The sequence below is a fragment of the Anguilla anguilla genome, chromosome 4, assembly GCF_013347855.1.
Source record: "Anguilla anguilla isolate fAngAng1 chromosome 4, fAngAng1.pri, whole genome shotgun sequence".
Classification (NCBI taxonomy): domain Eukaryota; kingdom Metazoa; phylum Chordata; class Actinopteri; order Anguilliformes; family Anguillidae; genus Anguilla; species Anguilla anguilla.
The window spans coordinates 15,213,187-15,231,569 of NC_049204.1; the positions used below are offsets into that span (position 1 = coordinate 15,213,187).

Genomic DNA, 18,383 nt, shown 5'->3' on the forward strand with positions numbered 1-18,383 from the left:
TTGTTCTGAGATAGTTCTCTAGTAATAAAACAAAATAAATAAAACCCGCATCCAGTAAAAAAGGGCCAAACAATAAGAAACAATATTTAAATAGTTAATGACTGCATTGTGTCATTATATCTGTAAAAGTAACTATTTGCCACCAACTTAGATTAGAGGCCTTACTGAACAGTTTTTGCCTGAAACAATTACTGAAATATGTCTTTTTATGTTTTCTTTTTCTTGCACTACTTATAAGTAATATTACACACAGACAGATATTTAGGAATTATGTTTTTATTTTTTTAGTATTTTATTTTTTAATATTCTGTACGTGAGTCACTTGGCTTTTTTTACATTGAAAACATTGAGACATTACTTCATTTTGTAACATAGCGTATATTAGGTGGTGTGCACTTTACTGTAATATATGTACAGTTGCAATTATAAGGCATAGGCCTAATTAAAACGTGAACAATGTGACAAAGAGACCAGGCCACCAGGGTGCAATGGGTTCAAAGAAAATGGTTATATTTCCCAGACCTGTAATACAAATTAAATAAAATCTGCTGAAAATCATCACTGCTATTGTAATGATTATGTATTTATGCTTCCAAATAGAATGATATTGTACAACACGAGGGATTCATTGTCAGAATTACAGGAGTTATTTCAGAGCTGGCGCCAGGGTAGAATACATAGAGTAAAGGCAAGAGGCACCATAGTCTCTTTTTATTAAACTTGAAGAGATTATCTTGTGTCTTTCCTCATAAATTTAACATTTCATATCAGGAACCAATGTAGTTGTCCTTCTTTGACCTTTCTCAGAACTTCTATTTATTGCTTGTAGTGCACAAAATACTCAGTGTGGTCTGATAGAGGCATTGTATAACACTGATATAACTTGGTTTGCTCTATATCCCAGCATTCTGTTGGCCTTTGTTGGCCTTTTTTATGTTACAGCAAATGCCTAGATCCTAATAGGCTTTGATAAACCACTACTACTCTTTTTTCATTGAAGGCACTCTAATTTGGTTTCTCCAGTGAAGTAGTACTTTTTTATTCCTCGCATACTTTCAAAAAGCGTTTTAGCTGCTCTAATTTATTCTTAAAGCTAGCATGCGTATTACATTATTGCACTTTATTTCTCTTTATTTTTACATATCTTAAAAAGTTTGTTATTTTGTCTCAAAATCTCCTATCGCATAAGAAAAATATCTTCTGAGCACCTATGAATAATATTTCCTCTTGAGAATGATGAAGAACATGTGAGTGTTAATTATGTTTTTTTTGACACAGATCATGTGTACTGATAACATAGAGACATCTTCATTCACTCTTTAGGAACGACAGGAGAGATTATGAGTGGGGCCATGTTTTGATCTCCAGTAATGACACCTGTATTAAAGTAAGGGTACACGTTCTCTTTAAAGCTGCACCCACTGAATGTGTAGATATGCAACTTTGCATCTACATTATAAAAGGAAATGCATCCTTCCTCATAATCCACATATACTCCAATTTTTTTAGGCTTCATATTCATGGTGAGTTGGACAGGAGGATCAGTGTAAGCGTAGTACTCATTTCCATTTATCAGCCACAAAGTCCAAAATCCATTGTTAGGACTGCGTACGATGGAGCCCTTCCTATCCACAGACTTTGCAGCAACTCCGACATTCCATTCAGTTTTGTCTCCAACTTCTAGTTCCCAGTAGTGCCTTCCAGAACTTACATTTTGCTCTCCCAGTGCTGCAACAATCAGATCAAATCTCTCTGGGTTATCAGGCACGTCCTGTTTTGCGTTTTCAAGCCACAAGTTTTTCTTGTCACTTGACAGGACAAGACATGGATGGGCAGTGGCAGGATCCAGAGTCACGTCATCTGGTGCCAGAGAAGGGGGAAAAATAGCTCATCAAAATGGCGATCTCTCTCCTCATTCACAAAATTCATATGTACAAATATATATATATATATATATATATATATATATTAATCAATGTATTTTGCAACAAATGTTGAACTTTTAATGTCAAATGAGAAGAAAACTCAATGTGTAAATCTAGCTCACAATAGATGTGAGAATGAATGATTTATGCAATGAAAATCAATCTGAGAATGCTATAGCTAATAGATTAAATACTGTCAGAATTTTAGCTTGTTAATTCTTATAGTCCTCTGACTTGTAAATTATAAATATGACTCACTTTCCTGTCTTTGCAATTGCAACCATATTTCGCAGCCATGCCAATTCCTGCCGCCTACCACCAAAAACAATAGGAAAAAAATAGGAATTTGCATACCTGCATATTGCTGTATTCTCTCCAGATCTGCAATGAAAAGATAGAAATTATCAAACCAATTTCCAAGAACACAAAGATACTTTTTTGGATAAAATGAAAGCAAACCCATCACTAACAGATTTTGCTTGACTAAGATTCCGCAGATGGATTTAATACATTCTGGGTGGTTTACTATTTATCCATACACGCACACAAAATAACATTGTATTCATAAAAAAGACAAACAAGAAAGGGAATCATCTCTCAGCAGGGCCCAAAAGAGCCTTGGGTGTTGGATCCACAACTTGCCCAATGCATTTTTGAGCACTAACATCCCACTGGAAAAACCAGATAACCACAAATGACATGCATTTCTCAATAAGCATAATGAATGGTAGGGCAAGCTTCTCTGCAAAACATTGTTAGGAGAAGTATGTGCCACGGACTGAACTCAAGTCAGCTCACAGCATGTCTTGTCACAGACGAGTCATGACCTGTTCGCAAAAATCATTTGTTTTGCAAGGAAAGTTTCCAGCATCAGTTCTGAAAGTCGCTGATACTGTGTACCTTGCTGCAGTAAATTACTGTTAAATTGCAGATGGCACCAAGAACTGCAGGTTGAACTCAGAGGTGGATTTCAATGTGGCTGTATCATTTTCAGATAATGCAAGTTACATGTTGAAAATGTACCAGGAACTGTCAACCCTCAAAGGCTTAATGCCAAGTCCATTTAATCTGCAATGCCCACGGTGTCAGTTGCATTTGGCCAGGCAATTTATCCAAACTGACAAAGTCATGTTGCTGAAGAGTTTTTTAAACATTGTTTAAGCATAAAGTTGCACTATACAGCGCAAGTCTGTGCACCTGATATACAAAAGGCCCTCTGGACTTTATTCCAGGATTTGACATGAAGTGAAGAAATTTTCTTCCAAACTCATCAGTTGCAAATGATTTGCACAGGAAAACGAGGGAGTTTTGTGACAGAAATAAAAAGTATAGGCCTACTTGTCCATTCTAACCAACTCCACCAATCCAGGAAGGTGTGTTTATTTCATATAGACAAATTTAGGCCCAGCATCTTCAAGCAATGACAGAGGATACTTTAAAAATATATATATTACTTCATTTTTACTAACTTACTCCTACAAATCATTTTCATTATTATGAATAGCCTTCTAATTTATCATTTTTGTGTAGGTATACTTTCTATGTATGTAAGCTACTTCCCACGTGAAAAAACAATGATATTGCACAACACTAAAATATGGTTCTGACACATATCTTTGGGTCTAGTAACTACACTGAATACTGCCTGTGACAGTGTGGGAACATTTCTGTCAATCATCGTTAAGTGGTGTATTATTTGAGTGGATGACTGAGGAGGCGTAATGTGATAATTGCCTAACACATGCAACTAAAGAAGGCTCTACTGACCTCGTTCACGCTGAGAAATGCAGATGAGACAACTGCTTTCGAGAAAACTGTGACACTAAAAATAAGCTCAGTAGGTGCACAGTCCAATACTATTAGCACAGTTAGTCATTTCAGAAATTTACCATTTGCGGAAAACCTCTTCTCTTCTTCGGAGATTAACTCCACCAGTTGCAACAACATTTTCTGCACAGTTCCCAGGCAGGGATCAGCGTACACAGTGACATCAGACGGGCTCTTGATGTGTGAAATGGTGCACAAGGAAGGGAAAATCTACAACAGGAAAGGCATAATAAATTTTCTGCAATTAGCTGATTTTTGCCCATTTGACAAAACAGTGTGATGGTTTCTAACCCGCAGGATATGGATATAATCCTCAGAGTGCGAGAGCTGCTTCAGCTCCGCGTTTCGTCTCCTCAGTTCGGCAATTTCCCGTTCCAGCTTCTCGATAAATCCTTTCGCCCATTTCTCTGCAGCGTCCTGCTTTTCCTTTATAAGCTCAACGAGCTCGGACTGGCTTCTCTCAATCGTGCGCCTCAGAGCATTGAGGACTTGCTCGCTGTCCTCAATTTCTTTCTGCGCATTAGTCTGAGAGAAGAAGCAGTGAAGCCCGTTGGTGAACATGAACAACAGGACAAACGTAATAACGTAGCCGTGGGAAAGCTAAACAATGTCGTAAAATATGTACTGAGAATATAGTTCAAAGATGACAATGTTTCAATATCAAAAAGATATTAGGGTATCTGAAATGAAGCATGCTGCCCAACACATTACTGTGAGATAGCAGCACTTGTCACAACTCACTTTGCTGAGCTCTGCTGTCCGCTTTATGTCTTCCACCTTTTTTATTCTCTCCTGGATCATCTGGTTTATCTCCTCTTCAACTTTCCCAAACTGAATCTGTGAAAATTGTTTTGGTGAATTCCTTTTCAAGTCAAGAAGCAACATTAGAAATGGAAACTCCTCTCATTAATTGTAGATTCATCATCTACTCATTAAATCAATGGCTAAGGAAACAGCTTGCAAAAGTGTGCAAAGCGCTTTGAAATATTTTCACAGTTAGTATTAACAAGATTGCATCACAGTAAATTTCATCCCTTGGTCATTTAATGTATTATATCATTCCATAGCAATTAAATATAAATTTTTGAGAGCCTCCAGGGTTCTATGTAGATAGTATGGTGCTAAGACATCAAGCTTTAGAATGCTTGAGTCCCATAGCATAGCATTTATTTGTATTGAATGTACAGCAGTTTAACATGTTTGCAAAGCAAAAATACAGTCATATAGAACCTTATATAAGCTGTGTGTTTGGCTATGATGAAACATTTTTTATTGCAATCAAGGTTCTTCTTGAAAAGAGAGGCAAGCACCAAATTTGTCGCATGTAAAGAGAACTTTACCCTCTTTTCTTCACATGCCCTCTCTACAAGTATGGTGTCGTGCGTCCTGTGGTCTTTCTCGGCGCATAATGCACAAATGCAAGTCTCGTCAGTCTGACAGAACACCTCCAGGAGTCTCTCATGCTGTTTGCACATGTGGCCTTCCATGCTCACGGGGTCAGAAAGCGTGTGTTTATTGAACCTGTGCAAACTGATGTGTTCGCCGCAGTAAGATGTCAGACAGGTTAGACAGGATTTCACAGCCTTGAGCTTCTCCTCAGTACAGATGTCGCAAAGCACTCCTGCAGCGGTTGGGGTAGGCGGTGTCCCAGATGGTTTAGCATTCACGTCAGCCGAGCTCTTGAACTGCTCAACAATTTCCGCAAAGCTTTTGTTGACGCAGAGGTGAGGTCTTGTTTCGAAAGTCTCCTTGCACAAAGGACACTGAGGCAGGTCACAGCTGTCCCAGTATCCTCCGATACAGGCCATGCAGAAGTTGTGGCCACAGGGAGTGGATACGGGGTCGTTGAACACATCCAGACATATAGAACACCGGAATTGCTCCTCAAGCACAAGGATGTTGGGTAATGCCATTTCTGCCAAAACAATAAGACGGGCGTGAAGAAGTGAATAAACATATTGCAATCTAAAACCATGACATATTGGCCAGACCACAAACAATGCACAATGGGCCCTATTTTCACAGGCCAGACACAACTGTAGAAGTCCAGCGGTAACACAAGACAGTGATGAGTTAAGGATGTTCAGGTTTTAAGTTAATTTCAGTAATTTAGTTACTAATATACTGCTTATAATATAAAGAGAGACAAGAATAAAACCAAACAATGTCATAGGAAACCATTGAAAATTCTGATCACAGCTGGCTTAATTATTGGTCCATTTAAACTCATGGCTATAGCTACAAAATGAGAGTAGTCTATTTGAAATTAAGGTATAGGTTAATTCCAATGATAAGATTTATAAGTCTCTCTCTCTCTCACTCACCCAGATGGCTGTGTACCTCAGCAGGAAGAAAAAAGTAGAAACAGGGATAACAGTTAACATCATTGAGATGTATAAATCTCTTGTCAGATCAAGAGTTTCTATAGTGGAATTCAGGACCTAGGAATATTTCAGGATTGCGTTCTATTGCTTTGTTTGACCTTTTCTCTTTTTTCTGTTCATTTGTTTTGGGTGTGTGTGTGTCTAGCTATTGTTTCTTTTTGATTGGGTGGTTTCTTAATTTTTGCTGCTTTTTGCTATTACTGAATGGCTGTAGGTATTGTACAATAAAGGTTTGTTAACTCTCCCTCTCTCTCTCAACAATCAGCAAGTATTCTACGATCACTTCAGCATTCATATGTGCATATAACACAATGCAAAATATATATAATGCATTACTGTTAAATGTGGTCAGAGTTTGTTAAAACCACAAATGCATTACTAAACATCAAACTTGTACAGCAACCTGTGTGTTATTTCCCACACCCACTATTGCGCTGCCCAACCCGAGTTTACACAAACTGGTTTATCTGTTTTGTGAGAAATATTTTTGTTTTGTGAAAACCTTTTGGGCCATTTAACGTAGGGGTAGATATTGCTCATACAAGCTCTTTGTGTTCATACCGTTTCATATGTAAATATATAAGAACACAATACACCTATACAAATGTGAAGAGGCCTATTCATGCACAAGCTCACTACAAAAGCACTGCCCTACATAATTAAGCTCCCAGAAAATGTCTTAAAGACTCATAATACAATATCAAGAGACTGTCACATTATCCATATGAAACAAAAATAATGTCTATATATATATGTAATTTACTTACTTTTCTCATGTACTCCTGTATGTGCTTCCTTTCAAACCATTGTTCACAGATGTCGAGTACATAAGCGAGTTCCCTAATGCTCTAGTTCTACAGTTTCTCTTCCGTGAAGTGAGGTAGAATAGGCGCCACTTCCCGGTACTGCTTATAGTAATAAAGTAATGTTTATAAATAGGTCCTTTACTTACATGTTTCCTTTTACGTGCTTCTTTTGAAAGAACTGTCGGAATTCCACAGCTGCCAAGTACATAAGCTCGTCCCCTAATGCAGTTTTGTTTGACTTCACTGAAGTGATTTGCAGTAGTTGCCACACCCCAAAACCATGGCTACAGCATGGGTGTCCCCGCTTATATTAAAGTTTAACCACTTCATTATTTTTTATGCTCAAGAGTGAATCATTACTTGCTATGCAATTAATAATTTTGGCTCCAGTAGGAATTCAGTGTATTTTAGGCTACATAATAATTATAAGTATAGAGAATTAAGTGCCAAGCAATTAAACCACACGCACAAAAGGAACAAGAAATGGCATTTATTTGGAGAAAGTGAACGAGTTTTTAGTTTAGTTTTTTAGAAATTATTATTATTATTATTTTTTGTTTACGTGTGTAAAATAATATATCGATTTACCCCCCTTACGCCGCATTTGCAATGCACTTCAGCGATCTTCATCACAAGGGGCATCATCACGCCGCAGAGAGAGGGCCAAGACGTTGTTATACATTTACATCATTCGCAGTCATTTGCGCTAAGGAATACACGGATTAACCAAAAGTCTGGTTTGACAAAGCTGTTTATTTTCTCACGGGACACACTGCAATTAATAACGAAACAAAACTAAACTGCTTACAAAACAAGAGGTGACGACATTTGAGATTCATCTATTATATCAGCTTAAACAAAAAAAATCAGTGACGATGCTTAAACACTGGGGGAAAAAAATACTTGTTCTTTTCATCTCTACTAGGAAGAGAAGAATGTCAAGACAAAAAGGTTCGTATAAACGAAACATCACCGTTTCTGATTTTTTCGTTATTCTCAGAACAAATAAATATTCGTCTCTGTTTAAACTATCCATTTTAATTTAACCCTAAAATGAAAGTATTGTGTACTGGGAAAATGCGTAAAGGGGCTATGAAGCAAGAGAAGAAACAATCCGGCAATCGAGATAACATATGTAAGTGCACACGTGATTTTGATGGTGAAAATTCTGTCAAAGTACATTTTAAAAAAAATTATAACAAGCAGAGCCCAACCTTGCATAAGCTACAAAACATAAAGTCCAATTTATAAATTATATAGGTTGATGAAGTTTTCAATGAGTGCTTAGCTTACAGCACCCGCAGTCGTGTTTTGCGCTGCCATGTTGCGTACATGCCCAGCACTTAAGGGGTGTTATCCTCTGTTAAATTCAGAATTCACTTACTATTTCAGCTTTTTTTTTTCAACATTTTGTTACGTTAGCATTTCTATGTCGTGCAGGCAGAGATCCACGAGAATGCTCAGCAATCTCGATTAAGGCAAGCATTTCTGCCATATATTTGAGGCTGTTTTGCATCCTTTCAGGTTCATACAATATTTCTATCCCAAAATCAAAGCGTAAACCCGAGTTATTGTACTGAATAAATAAAGCATGACACCCCATAACTTACCATTCGAAAAAGAAATTATATTATATTTGTAGCTTAATGCTAATTGAAAGTCTTTTTTAGTTTTAGTCTCACCAGTGACCCCTTATCTATACGATTTTAAAGACAAAATATACATTTGTGTCTATTAAACCCCAACATTTTGCATACCAGAAACTGTAATACAGGCCTCAAATAAACCCACAGCAAGAAGTTATGTTAACTACCAGGCCTACCAGCATTACTTGTATGTTGCAGATCTACCAAAAAAAAGTGTCAGATCAGTTGTGCTAAATGCAACATGAAGCAGTGCGTTATAGAGATAAGACAACAGTACTATATTATTTTTAGTACTGAAAGGTCATTCTCCTCAATGCTTCTATCACTTAAAAAAAATAAAATAAAAGGTTAGTTAAAATCTAAATGAAAAAGGTAGTAAAATAAAATAGGGGAAAACGCTCTCCCAGCTCTACTTATGAAGGATTGTAGTATCTACAAGCGTTTATCCAGGCTGACCAACCCTGGTCCAGCAAAGCCACCAATCTCTCCTCTTTTTAATATCAGGAAAATACTGCATGTGCTTCATTGGAGGAATAACTTTCTGTAATAATTAATATGCATGACAATGTTTTCAATTCTCAAAGATCATTGAAGACATAGTCCATTGTTGACATAGGCCATTGTGGCTCTGAAGAACCAGGATTGTTAGCCCTAAATCGCTGTGTCCACAGGGCGCAAACTGAACTACGCTTCCTGGTGCCGAGATGTAGTGACTCAAAGAGACCCTGCTATATGCCCTCCAGGACCGGGGCTGGGGTGCCCGTAGGGTAAGGCGCAGGCGTTACAGTTAGTTTAAACACTCCACATAGTTGGCGGGGAGCATGCCGGATTTTCCCGTCCTCTGCACCGTTCCGAACATCCAGCCCTCGTCGATAGGCTGTGCGTTGATGATGACGTCACCGTCCCGGAAGGACACCTCGTCGTGGTCCTGCGCCGCGTAGTCGTACAGTGCCCGGTATACTCTTTGCTGTGGGGAGTGGATTGGAGCACAGGGACGGGACTGTTAAAACACATCAATCAAATGCAGCCACAGATTCCATAGACTAACCGAATGATCCAGCTCTGTCAGATTCTACGGTTGAAGCTGAAATGTTCAGCTTTGATGAATGTTGTTTATATTCATTAAGAGGCACGACCAAGCATGTGCCAAGTGATATTCTGTAAATTGTCAACTATCAACATATATCAACTGTATGCAGTTATGTGGGCATGTGGGCACTCATGGTCTTCTACCTGACAAGGCAAGCCAACAGGGAGTAAATCTTATTCCCCTTATCTTATGGTTTTTTTTGGGATGACACAAACTGAGTGCATACATTATTCTCTTAAACCGTGTGTTAGTATAATACGTTCACTTAAAGGCTTTGAAATAGAAAGGAAACAAGTTGTTAAAAGTACTGGGACTCACCATGGTGGTGGAATGAGGGGGCGACTGCACAGATCTCACAGACGACATGCTGGTCTGGTGCATGTAGCCATACCCCTGCTGGTGCCCGCTCTGTTGGTACGCTCCAGGCAGGACGGGGGCTGCCGTTCGAAGTCATCCAAACAAATGGAAAATCAAGGAAAAACATTGAGAGAAGCAGTTTAGTCATTTAGAGAAGGAAGACAAATGAGGACGCTTTACGTCTTCAAGACATCCTGTGGGAATGGTAGACCTGGAGGAGCATTTCAGTCATGGTGCAGGTTAGGTCATCAAATAACAGGAGAAAAACAAAGGGGAAGTTAAAGGGACACATCCTGTGAACAAAACGTGACTGACGAGTCTGGTGTCAGGCAGGAAAGAATGCAGTCAAACACAAATCTCAGGCATTGAATCGGCACCTGGAGTGCCCTTCAGATCACTGGGAAGACCGTGCAGCTGCTTGTGATTGGACGAGCCATTGTAAAAGGCACATGGTGAACAGACGCTGAGAGAGTGCAGGGAGAGAGGCTAGCTTCCAGGAGATGTGCTTATGGGAGGACATTGGCATTGTGAGTTTACAAGAATACCTCAATGCTTTTGGAACAGGGAAATTTAATACAGAACGCATGTGCGTTATTGCATATAAAAGAGACATATGTGGAAAGGGAGTGCAATCAGCGAGTGAGTCAATACTAACTCTCATTGTATGTGCATGCGTCTCTATTATTTTGTGTTACTGTGTGTGAATACGAGTTTGTGTGTGTTAAAAAGTGTTTGTCCTTAAACACATCTCTCCACACGTGTGTGTTTGGGTTAGCTGGTGCTTTGGTGTTTTTGAGACCGTGCGCTACCTCTGTCCTGTGACTGCTGTGCAGAGCTGCTGCTGTAGACAGACAGACTCTTGTCCCACAGCTCAGACCCCAGGGAGCTCACTGACTGGGTCTGGGAATGCAGAGACTGCTGAGACTGCTGGCGGCTAAGGCGGTTTGCACGCTCTACCCCCGACAGCCACACGGGGGCGACAAAGACAACAGACAAGAGACAGGATGCCAACGGCAAGAGTGAACAGGTGAGAAAATACAGAGAATAAAAACGAAAGGCAATTGGGAAAAGAATTATGCAGCAACAGATGAACTTACAGATACTAGAAAATACTAAATAGGAAAAAAGAAGGGAATATTGCACAATTAAGGAACAGAAAAGGAGTTTTTAAAAAGTAGAATAACAGCATAAATAGGCAGAAAAAAACTTGCAGAGTTCAGAGATTTTAGAATGGAGTGAATTGGAGGGTGAGGTGAGCAGTACCCGACATTTTTTGCAGACTTTTAGACTGAATGTTATCCTCCACAGGGTCAAAGTCAAAGATGGAGCCTGGGTCAGTACGCCACACCTTCAGGTCTTTCGCAGAGCAGAGAGAAAGTCAGGTTATTCAGAGACAGACAGACAGACAGACAGGGAGGCAATGGGAAAGATCAAATATCAACTCTCTTAACTGCGGTAATCTTAAGCAAATGTAGATAGTTAAAGCACAGCTAAGCAAAAGGAGAGCTTGGGCTCATGATAGGACCACAGGATCACCACAGGTACCACCTGTCCACCCAGACTGAAACTGCAACATTGTCGGTTTCAGGTGTGGAAAGGGTTGCCAGACTCTGCGGAAGCTCGTTGATGCCGATGGGCAGAGACTCACCGACGATGATGCCTGGCCTGCGGTCCATCTCCACCACTTGCGGATGCACCCCCTTGTACGCCGCGTCGCTTATCACCCGGTTGTTCCGGCGGACTCGCTCCAAGTTCGGGTCATCCACCACCGGGGTGAACCCTCGGCCCTTCGTCCGCTCAAAGTCTTCATGGTATTTCGCCTGTCAGATCAAACATTCCGTTACGAATGTCCTTTTCCACAGTTGCTCCACAACTGTAACTAGAAAGTTGCATGTGGTTTAGTTAGTCTGTTAAGAATAGTGAAGAATCACACAATTTGCAATGATCTACATGCAAAAATTTCAAACTATCACACACACCAATTCCTATTTGGCAAACGGTCAGACAGACAAACACACATACACCTACAGGCAACACAACACACACAAATATACACACACACACAACACACACACAATGAGTTCACACTGTGAGTAAGGGTGCATTTGGTCAGCCAACAACAAAAATAACACACTGAAACCAGAGGTGTAAAAGTGTTTTATTAATAAAAACATTAAAACAAAATATTAATAAAATGTTAAATATACGTGAATAAAAACATTGGCGGAGTCATTGCGCTTTCCCTCGTCCGGGCCGAGGGGACGTGGGGTTTACCCTTGTCAGGGGAGTTAAGAGTGCTGCAGTCCCAGCCACAGTGAGCACAGTGAGTGGTGTTACTCCACCGTGGGCAGCTCTGTTGTCATGGCCACCCTCACGCTACCATGGAGATGCTGCTCTGCGACTTCCTAACACGCCTCAGCTCGGGCGTGTCCACCGCCGAGCAAGCCCGCCCCTTCATCGCCTGCAACCCCCGCTGGTACTTCACCTGAAATGCCCGGCAACACAGGGTCACAGAAAGCACCCGCTCCAGACCTCCCCATTCACTCCAGCTACAATGAAGTACAACAGAGTTATGAGGTTGTGTGGGGCAATGTTTCAAGCACTAAATTGTACAATACCAGTGACGTTGATGCACTTGAGCTGACGAAGGACTGAAGTACAATGCGAGAAAACAAGGGGGGATTAACTGGTTACCCAAGTCATTGGGACCAGACTTATGACATAGTGATGACATCACAGTGATGTTGTGTCATTGGGAACAGACTTGTGATATAGTAATGACATCGCAGTGATACTCCAGTGGTCGCAGACATGCAATACAGGAATAACATCACAGTGATGAGCCAGTGATAGCAGACTTGCCGAGCTGATGTTCTCCTGGTTCTGACGAACTCTCTCCATCTCTGGAGTCACTCCTACAGGAGTGGCTTGGCCCAGCTGTTTCTTATATTTCACCTGTGAGAACATGTCAGCTTTCGCAGCACAATTGGCATGTAACAGTGTATCAAATCAAAAGGCTCCTCACAATTACACATACAAACCAAAAACCTTTGAGTTTCAGAGAACACAACATAAATACCCAGAGGGGATTCAGTGGGCCACTAGAGTATTTGATGAACAGACAAACGACTCTCAAAATGAGACTGGTTACCAGGTTGTCATAAAAATATTATAATGCTCTTTGATGCGTTAATTTGCTCCCATTCTTGTTATTTTTCATTTAATATATCTGAGATACATGTACCAAGCCCCCCACCCCAACAGAAACTGTTCCTTTAATATGAGAGACTGGAGTTCAAGTTCTTAGTTTCTGTCCAATTCAGACTTGGCCAGAACTGCCACTCTGATTGGCTGTTTTGGTACTGGGGTGTGGCCAGCTGAACCTCTCTTTCAATGGGTTATTTTATGGGTTACCCACTTGGCCATAAGCATAGCATAGCTAGCATAGTCACTCTGCATAGCATAGCTAGCACAGTCACTCTGCCTTTTCCACACTGCTAAGAGCAGAGGCTTAATTCTCACTGTGCTGATGTTCTCCTGGTTCCTCCGGACCCTCTCCATCTCAGGGGTATCCTTCACAGCAGTCCCTGTGCCCATCTCTTTCCTGTACTGCACCTGAACACAGGCAGCAGAGTGTTGGCTTTCTTTCAATCCGCTATTGTTTAGTGCGGTTCACTCTGGGACAGTGCTGTTGTGCAAAGGCTAGCAGGGTGGGTTTTAAAAGACAGGCTTTAAAATCCCCTCAACAAACCAAAACAACAAAGGAGATGTTGCCACGTTATTATGAATTTTGAGAAACACTTGATGCATTGTTCAAAGGTATTCAGGTTCAAATAATATATTATTTATTTACAGTGTGTAATGCTAACATTGAGCCTTTTTCCACTTTACACAAGTTCCACCCTCTTACGAATTCTTCTACCCTTGTTCCATTGCACCAGTAGCACAGTCACGCTGCCTGTTCCACACTGCTAAGAGTCAGAGGTTTGATTCTCACTGTGCTGATGTTCTCCTGGTTCCTTCGGACCCTCTCCATCTCAGGGGTGTCCTTCACAGCAGTCCCTGTGCCCACCTCTTTCCTGTACTGCACCTAAACACAGCCAGCAGAGTGTTGGCTTTCTTTCAATCGGCTATTGTTTAGTGTGGTTCACTAATGGACAGTGCTGTTATGCAAAGGCTAGCAGGGTGGGTTTTAAAAGACAGGCTTTAAAATCCGCTCAACAAACCAAAACAACAAAGGAGATGTTGCCATGTTACTGAGAATTTTGAGAAACGCTTGATGCATTGTTCAAAGGTATCCAGTTTCAAATAATATATTATTTATTTACAGTGTGTTTTCATAATATTGAGCCTTTGTCCACTTTACACAAGTTCCACCCTCTCGCAAATTCTTCTACCCTTGTTCCATGGCATAGCTAGCATAGCCACGCTGCCTGTTCCACACTGCTAAGAGTCAGAGGTTTGATTCTCACGGTGCTGATGTTCTCCTGGTTCCTCCGGACCCTCTCCATCTCAAAGGTGTCCTTCACGGCAGTCCCTGTGCCCACCTCTTCCCTGTACTGCACCTGAACACAGCCAGCAGAGTGTTGCACAATGCCCTGCATTCACCTAACAAAGCTTTCCCTACAAGCAGGAGGTAGCAAATACAGGGTTCTGTCTGCAGAGTTCGGTTTTTAGATATCAAGCTCTGGAATTTACAAGTCACTTACCAAAACATGTTTTAACACATTCGTTAAAGTTATTTTGTGTTTAACATTTTGTACAATGAAAGAACATGACAAAGATCATCCTAATGTCATTGACAAATTTATGAGCAAAAATGTCAGATAGCTTTCAGTTAGGCAATACAGAGACAGGCATTGTGGCCACAAGATCTTAAGGACTAACTAAGGTCGGCCATGAAAAGTAGTTTGACTTTGTTCTAAAAACAAACAAGTTACTGGGCGAGAGACCTGAATGAATGGCACCAAACGCACCACATTGGCATCACATGTAGCTGGAGTCTACATATCCTGCACAGTGCACAGTTCTGACTGTGTAATGGTGCAATGTATTGCTGAAACTAGGCTCTTCCTTTAACTCGGCAGAACAGATGCATTTTTGGTGGTACACGAAAAGGAAAGCAAACTATGAATAATAACTTGATGCGAAGGTTTCTGATGTGTGACAAAGAGCGCTTACATTGCTGATTTTCTTAGAGTTCTCCCTGGCGAGGATGATTTCAGGAGTTTCAGTGACTGATGACATCAGGCTCCTGAGCAGCTTTGAGTCCCATGAGTATCGCAACTGCGAAGACAGGCGATGCCAAAGGTTATGACTAGTAGCAAGGGAACAGGAAGCACTGATGTAACTGATGTAAGGGGTACTGTGTTGTGAAATGAAGTGCAGTGATGTACAGTGTCATGTGATGTTTATATTGCAGCATGTAATAATATAAAATAAAGTGTGTGTTTTGTAAGGCACATGATGTGAGGTTCAGTATGTAATACTGTAAGGTTTAGTGTGTGATGTAAGGAGTAGTGTGTGGTTAAAAGCATAGAGTTTAATGATGTATCGAGCAGTGTAATAATTTAAGGAGTAATGGGTAATGAACTATAATGTACCGAGCTGATGTTCCTCTGGCTGTTCCTCACTCTCTCCATCTCTGGAGTGTCTGACATCACTGCGTACGAGCCCTTTAGCTTCTCCGCTTCGTCCTTGTACTTTTTCTGGTCAGGGGAGGTGGAAAAACTTGGCTTGTAACCCACCATTGCATGATGGCGTCATGGTAATAACACCATTGCCATGGCGATGCTTGCAGTATGTTAGCATACATTAAAATACCTCCCTCACCGGTGACACACAACTCACACTCAAACCGGAAAGGCCTCAATTTCCCACAATACTGTGCAAGCACCTTTCTCTGTGTGTGCAAGACTACCATACCTGGCTATATACGTCCTTTAGGTAGGCGGCATGGAGGAGCTCTGGAGTGTCCGTAACTGTGCCGTATGAATTCTCCCTCAGCTGAGACAGCTGTTTATAGGAGGTCTGCAATAGCCAATCACAAGCAAGAAGATCTTACATCCTCCAGCAACAGGACTGACAGGTGGCCTTCATAGACATGAAGAATACCCAGCATCCTTTGTTCTCTTCACCTCACTCTCATTCATTAACAAAACAACACTAGCTCTTATTAATTCAAACAAAGAAAAAAATTTAAACCTATCATTCAAAAAGATGGCTTTTTTGATGCTAAATGTCGCAATTATTATGTGAAGTGCTTGACAAATGATTTCTCATTAGTCACTGGAAAGAGGAGACACGTGTAGTCTCACTGTTACTATGAATGATTTATGAATGTGCTGCAGACTGAAAAAGGCATTGAATTTTACAGTGTGTGGAGGCCAGCATCTATTTCTAAGTAATGAAATGATCAGTGCACTGTCAGTGAGCGTGGGCACTGAGTGATGTAGCCCTGGGGCAGTATTTGACCTTTCTGTCTTCAGCCGGATACCCTTTATATTGCATGACTGATGTTGTGCGAGTATGTGAGTTGGTGAGAGTCTTGACAAGAAAACATTTTTTCTGCTGTAGCTGTTCAGTTTTTTGCAAAGTGATAATATGTGATACTGTAGTAATATGTCCTACAGCATCTAGCTAATAATCCTTGAAGATGAGTTGCATTGGGTTGAACTGTGTTCTTTGAGTGGGTTAGCTTGCCTGATTACTAACCTGTGTTGTGTGATATTGTGGTTTTCTGTATGGTGGTGTGTTGACACAACATTAGCCATGATTGTGGGCTTAAACGTGGGCTTGAATGCTTTGCTGTGTCGTAACATGGCTTTGCAGTCTGGTGTAGAGCTCACCTGGCTAGTGATCTCCGAGGCTTTCTTGGCTCTCTGTATCTCCAGTACATCCACACTCACCTCCATGCCCTTCCCTACAATCTCTGTTTCCATGTCCTTACGGTACTCTTTCTGTAACAACAGCACCAGTACAGGTCAGTCTCCTGTCCCCTTCTCTATCCAGCCATTAATGTAATGTAATGCTGCTATAGTCTTAGTAGTCTTTGTCCAAAGAACAAAAACACATAATGTTTCAGTGTTAATGTAAACATTCTATTATTTTACCACTGGCTGAAAAATAAATATCTGCACGAGAAACAAAAATTCTGACAGAACTAGCTGGATTTTTAATGCACATTTTTTTCAAGAATAGTTTTTACTGTGATTGAGTTTGTTCTTATCCAACGACTGTGAGCAGTGCCAACTTGGGTTATGCAAGAGGGAAATTTCAGGCCAGAATATTCACTCCATATCAGTTGTGGTGGGAAGACAATAGTTCATAGTTTGAAAGGGGTAATTGGACACTCAGATTCAGAGTGCCTGACTGAGAAACTGACTCCATGGTTACCACTTCCACGTCCATCTTTTATTAGCACCACGCTGTCTTTGATTACAGCAGTAATGTAGGCCCTCTGTTTAATGTCTCTTCAGAAATGAAATGACCTCCAGTACCAAAGTGTTCCTATCGCTCCTCTCTGTGTTTTCCGAAGGCCTCTTCACTTTGACTAATCAAGCCTTTTGTTGCTTAGCCACTGTAATTAATTTCTGCTGCTGGCTAAAAACTACTCACAACCACCAAAAGTACACGTCCATTTTACAAATGAGCTAGGCTATCTAATAAACACGGGTGCCTTTATAAAGTCAGTTGTGGGGATTGTTTTTTTCATTCACCATGATGAAATTCTAAAAATATCTGTATAAAGCACAGCCCATTTAATTAAAAAAGAGCCAAAATGCTAGGCTCAAAGTGCAGAGGGATGTTTCAGCACTGCTTTCTCTTGTAATGACATCGGGACAGGGGATGTAGGGCTAATATTGCGTTAGCAGCCCAATTAATTTCATCAGGACTTAACATTACGTATGCTAATCACAGCAGAAAATCTTTAAAGTTCCATTGCACTCAATTGACCAAGCATTAATTTGTTTTATGGAGATGAACATGAAAAAAATGGCAAATGTGCTTTTATCAAATCAATTTGATAAAAAAAGCAATGACACATCGTGTTTGGAACATCCTTATTACCATTAGGAACAAAAATGCAGTAGGATTATAGTACTGCAGGCCAATTCTGGTTTTAAATGTTTTGGCAAGAAGTTTTTAAAAATTAACTCCAATCAAAAATCACAAACAAAAACAATGAAAAGCTTGTTTGTGAAGAGATACGACTCGAGTTCAACGACGTACTGGATTATAAAGCAAGAACCTGCTTGAGATAAATCTGAGGATACGGTGTTAGTCCAGAGCCAGGGAGGAGATATGATTGGAGCAAGCCATAATCCTGCTGTAGACTGCACTATACA

At 40.6% G+C, this 18,383-nt stretch overlaps 2 protein-coding genes across 33 annotated transcripts in view; both read right to left on the reverse strand.

Moving 5' to 3' along the window:
* Positions 1-562: 562 nt before the first annotated feature.
* LOC118225011 (E3 ubiquitin-protein ligase TRIM39-like) lies at positions 563-7,185 on the reverse strand. Of its 3 annotated transcripts, none has more exons than XM_035412947.1 (7): positions 7,089-7,185; positions 5,093-5,667; positions 4,494-4,589; positions 4,044-4,277; positions 3,815-3,962; positions 2,280-2,306; positions 563-1,860 (listed from the first exon to the last, which is right to left on the reverse strand). In XM_035412947.1, the coding sequence occupies exons 2-7, from the start codon at positions 5,663-5,665 to the stop codon at positions 1,313-1,315; spliced, it is 1,626 nt and encodes a 541-aa protein (XP_035268838.1). In that variant the 5' UTR covers positions 5,666-5,667; positions 7,089-7,185; the 3' UTR covers positions 563-1,312. The 3 variants fall into 3 exon arrangements, with proteins under 3 accessions (XP_035268838.1, XP_035268840.1, XP_035268839.1); XM_035412949.1 differs by lacking the exon at positions 7,089-7,185 and adding an exon at positions 6,904-7,066; XM_035412948.1 differs by lacking the exon at positions 7,089-7,185 and having other exon boundaries at positions 5,093-6,059.
* A 490-nt stretch (positions 7,186-7,675) lies between these two features.
* Positions 7,676-18,383, reverse strand: part of LOC118225630 (LIM zinc-binding domain-containing Nebulette-like) — an 85,448-nt gene continuing 74,740 nt past the window's right edge. For 22 of the 30 annotated variants that reach the window (XM_035414352.1, XM_035414337.1, XM_035414347.1 and 19 more), the window contains 15 exons: positions 16,884-16,994; positions 15,961-16,065; positions 15,639-15,743; positions 15,217-15,321; positions 14,508-14,600; positions 14,033-14,125; positions 13,558-13,650; positions 12,898-12,990; positions 12,654-12,686; positions 12,416-12,520; positions 11,684-11,855; positions 11,299-11,391; positions 10,845-10,988; positions 9,997-10,115; positions 7,676-9,555 (listed from right to left, as the gene is read on the reverse strand). In XM_035414352.1, the coding sequence (XP_035270243.1) occupies positions 9,376-9,555; positions 9,997-10,115; positions 10,845-10,988; positions 11,299-11,391; positions 11,684-11,855; positions 12,416-12,520; positions 12,654-12,686; positions 12,898-12,990; positions 13,558-13,650; positions 14,033-14,125; positions 14,508-14,600; positions 15,217-15,321; positions 15,639-15,743; positions 15,961-16,065; positions 16,884-16,994 (1,644 nt within the window). In that variant the 3' untranslated portion in view covers positions 7,676-9,375. The remainder of the gene's footprint in view (positions 9,556-9,996; positions 10,116-10,844; positions 10,989-11,298; positions 11,392-11,683; positions 11,856-12,415; positions 12,521-12,653; positions 12,687-12,897; positions 12,991-13,557; positions 13,651-14,032; positions 14,126-14,507; positions 14,601-15,216; positions 15,322-15,638; positions 15,744-15,960; positions 16,066-16,883; positions 16,995-18,383) is intronic. The other 8 variants (XM_035414360.1, XM_035414361.1, XM_035414333.1 and 5 more) reach the window with 7 other exon arrangements.

Coding starts and splice junctions, on each gene's coding strand:
- LOC118225011 (XM_035412947.1), bottom strand. CDS start 5,665: ATGGCATTACCCAACATCCTTGTGCTTGAGGAGCAATTCCGGTGTTCT. Junction 4,590..5,092: donor GGGCATGTGAAGAAAAGAGG/GTAAAGTTCTCT, acceptor CAATTTTCACAG/ATTCAGTTTGGGAAAGTTGA. Junction 1,861..2,279: donor GAGAATACAGCAATATGCAG/GTATGCAAATTC, acceptor CTCTGGCACCAG/ATGACGTGACTCTGGATCCT.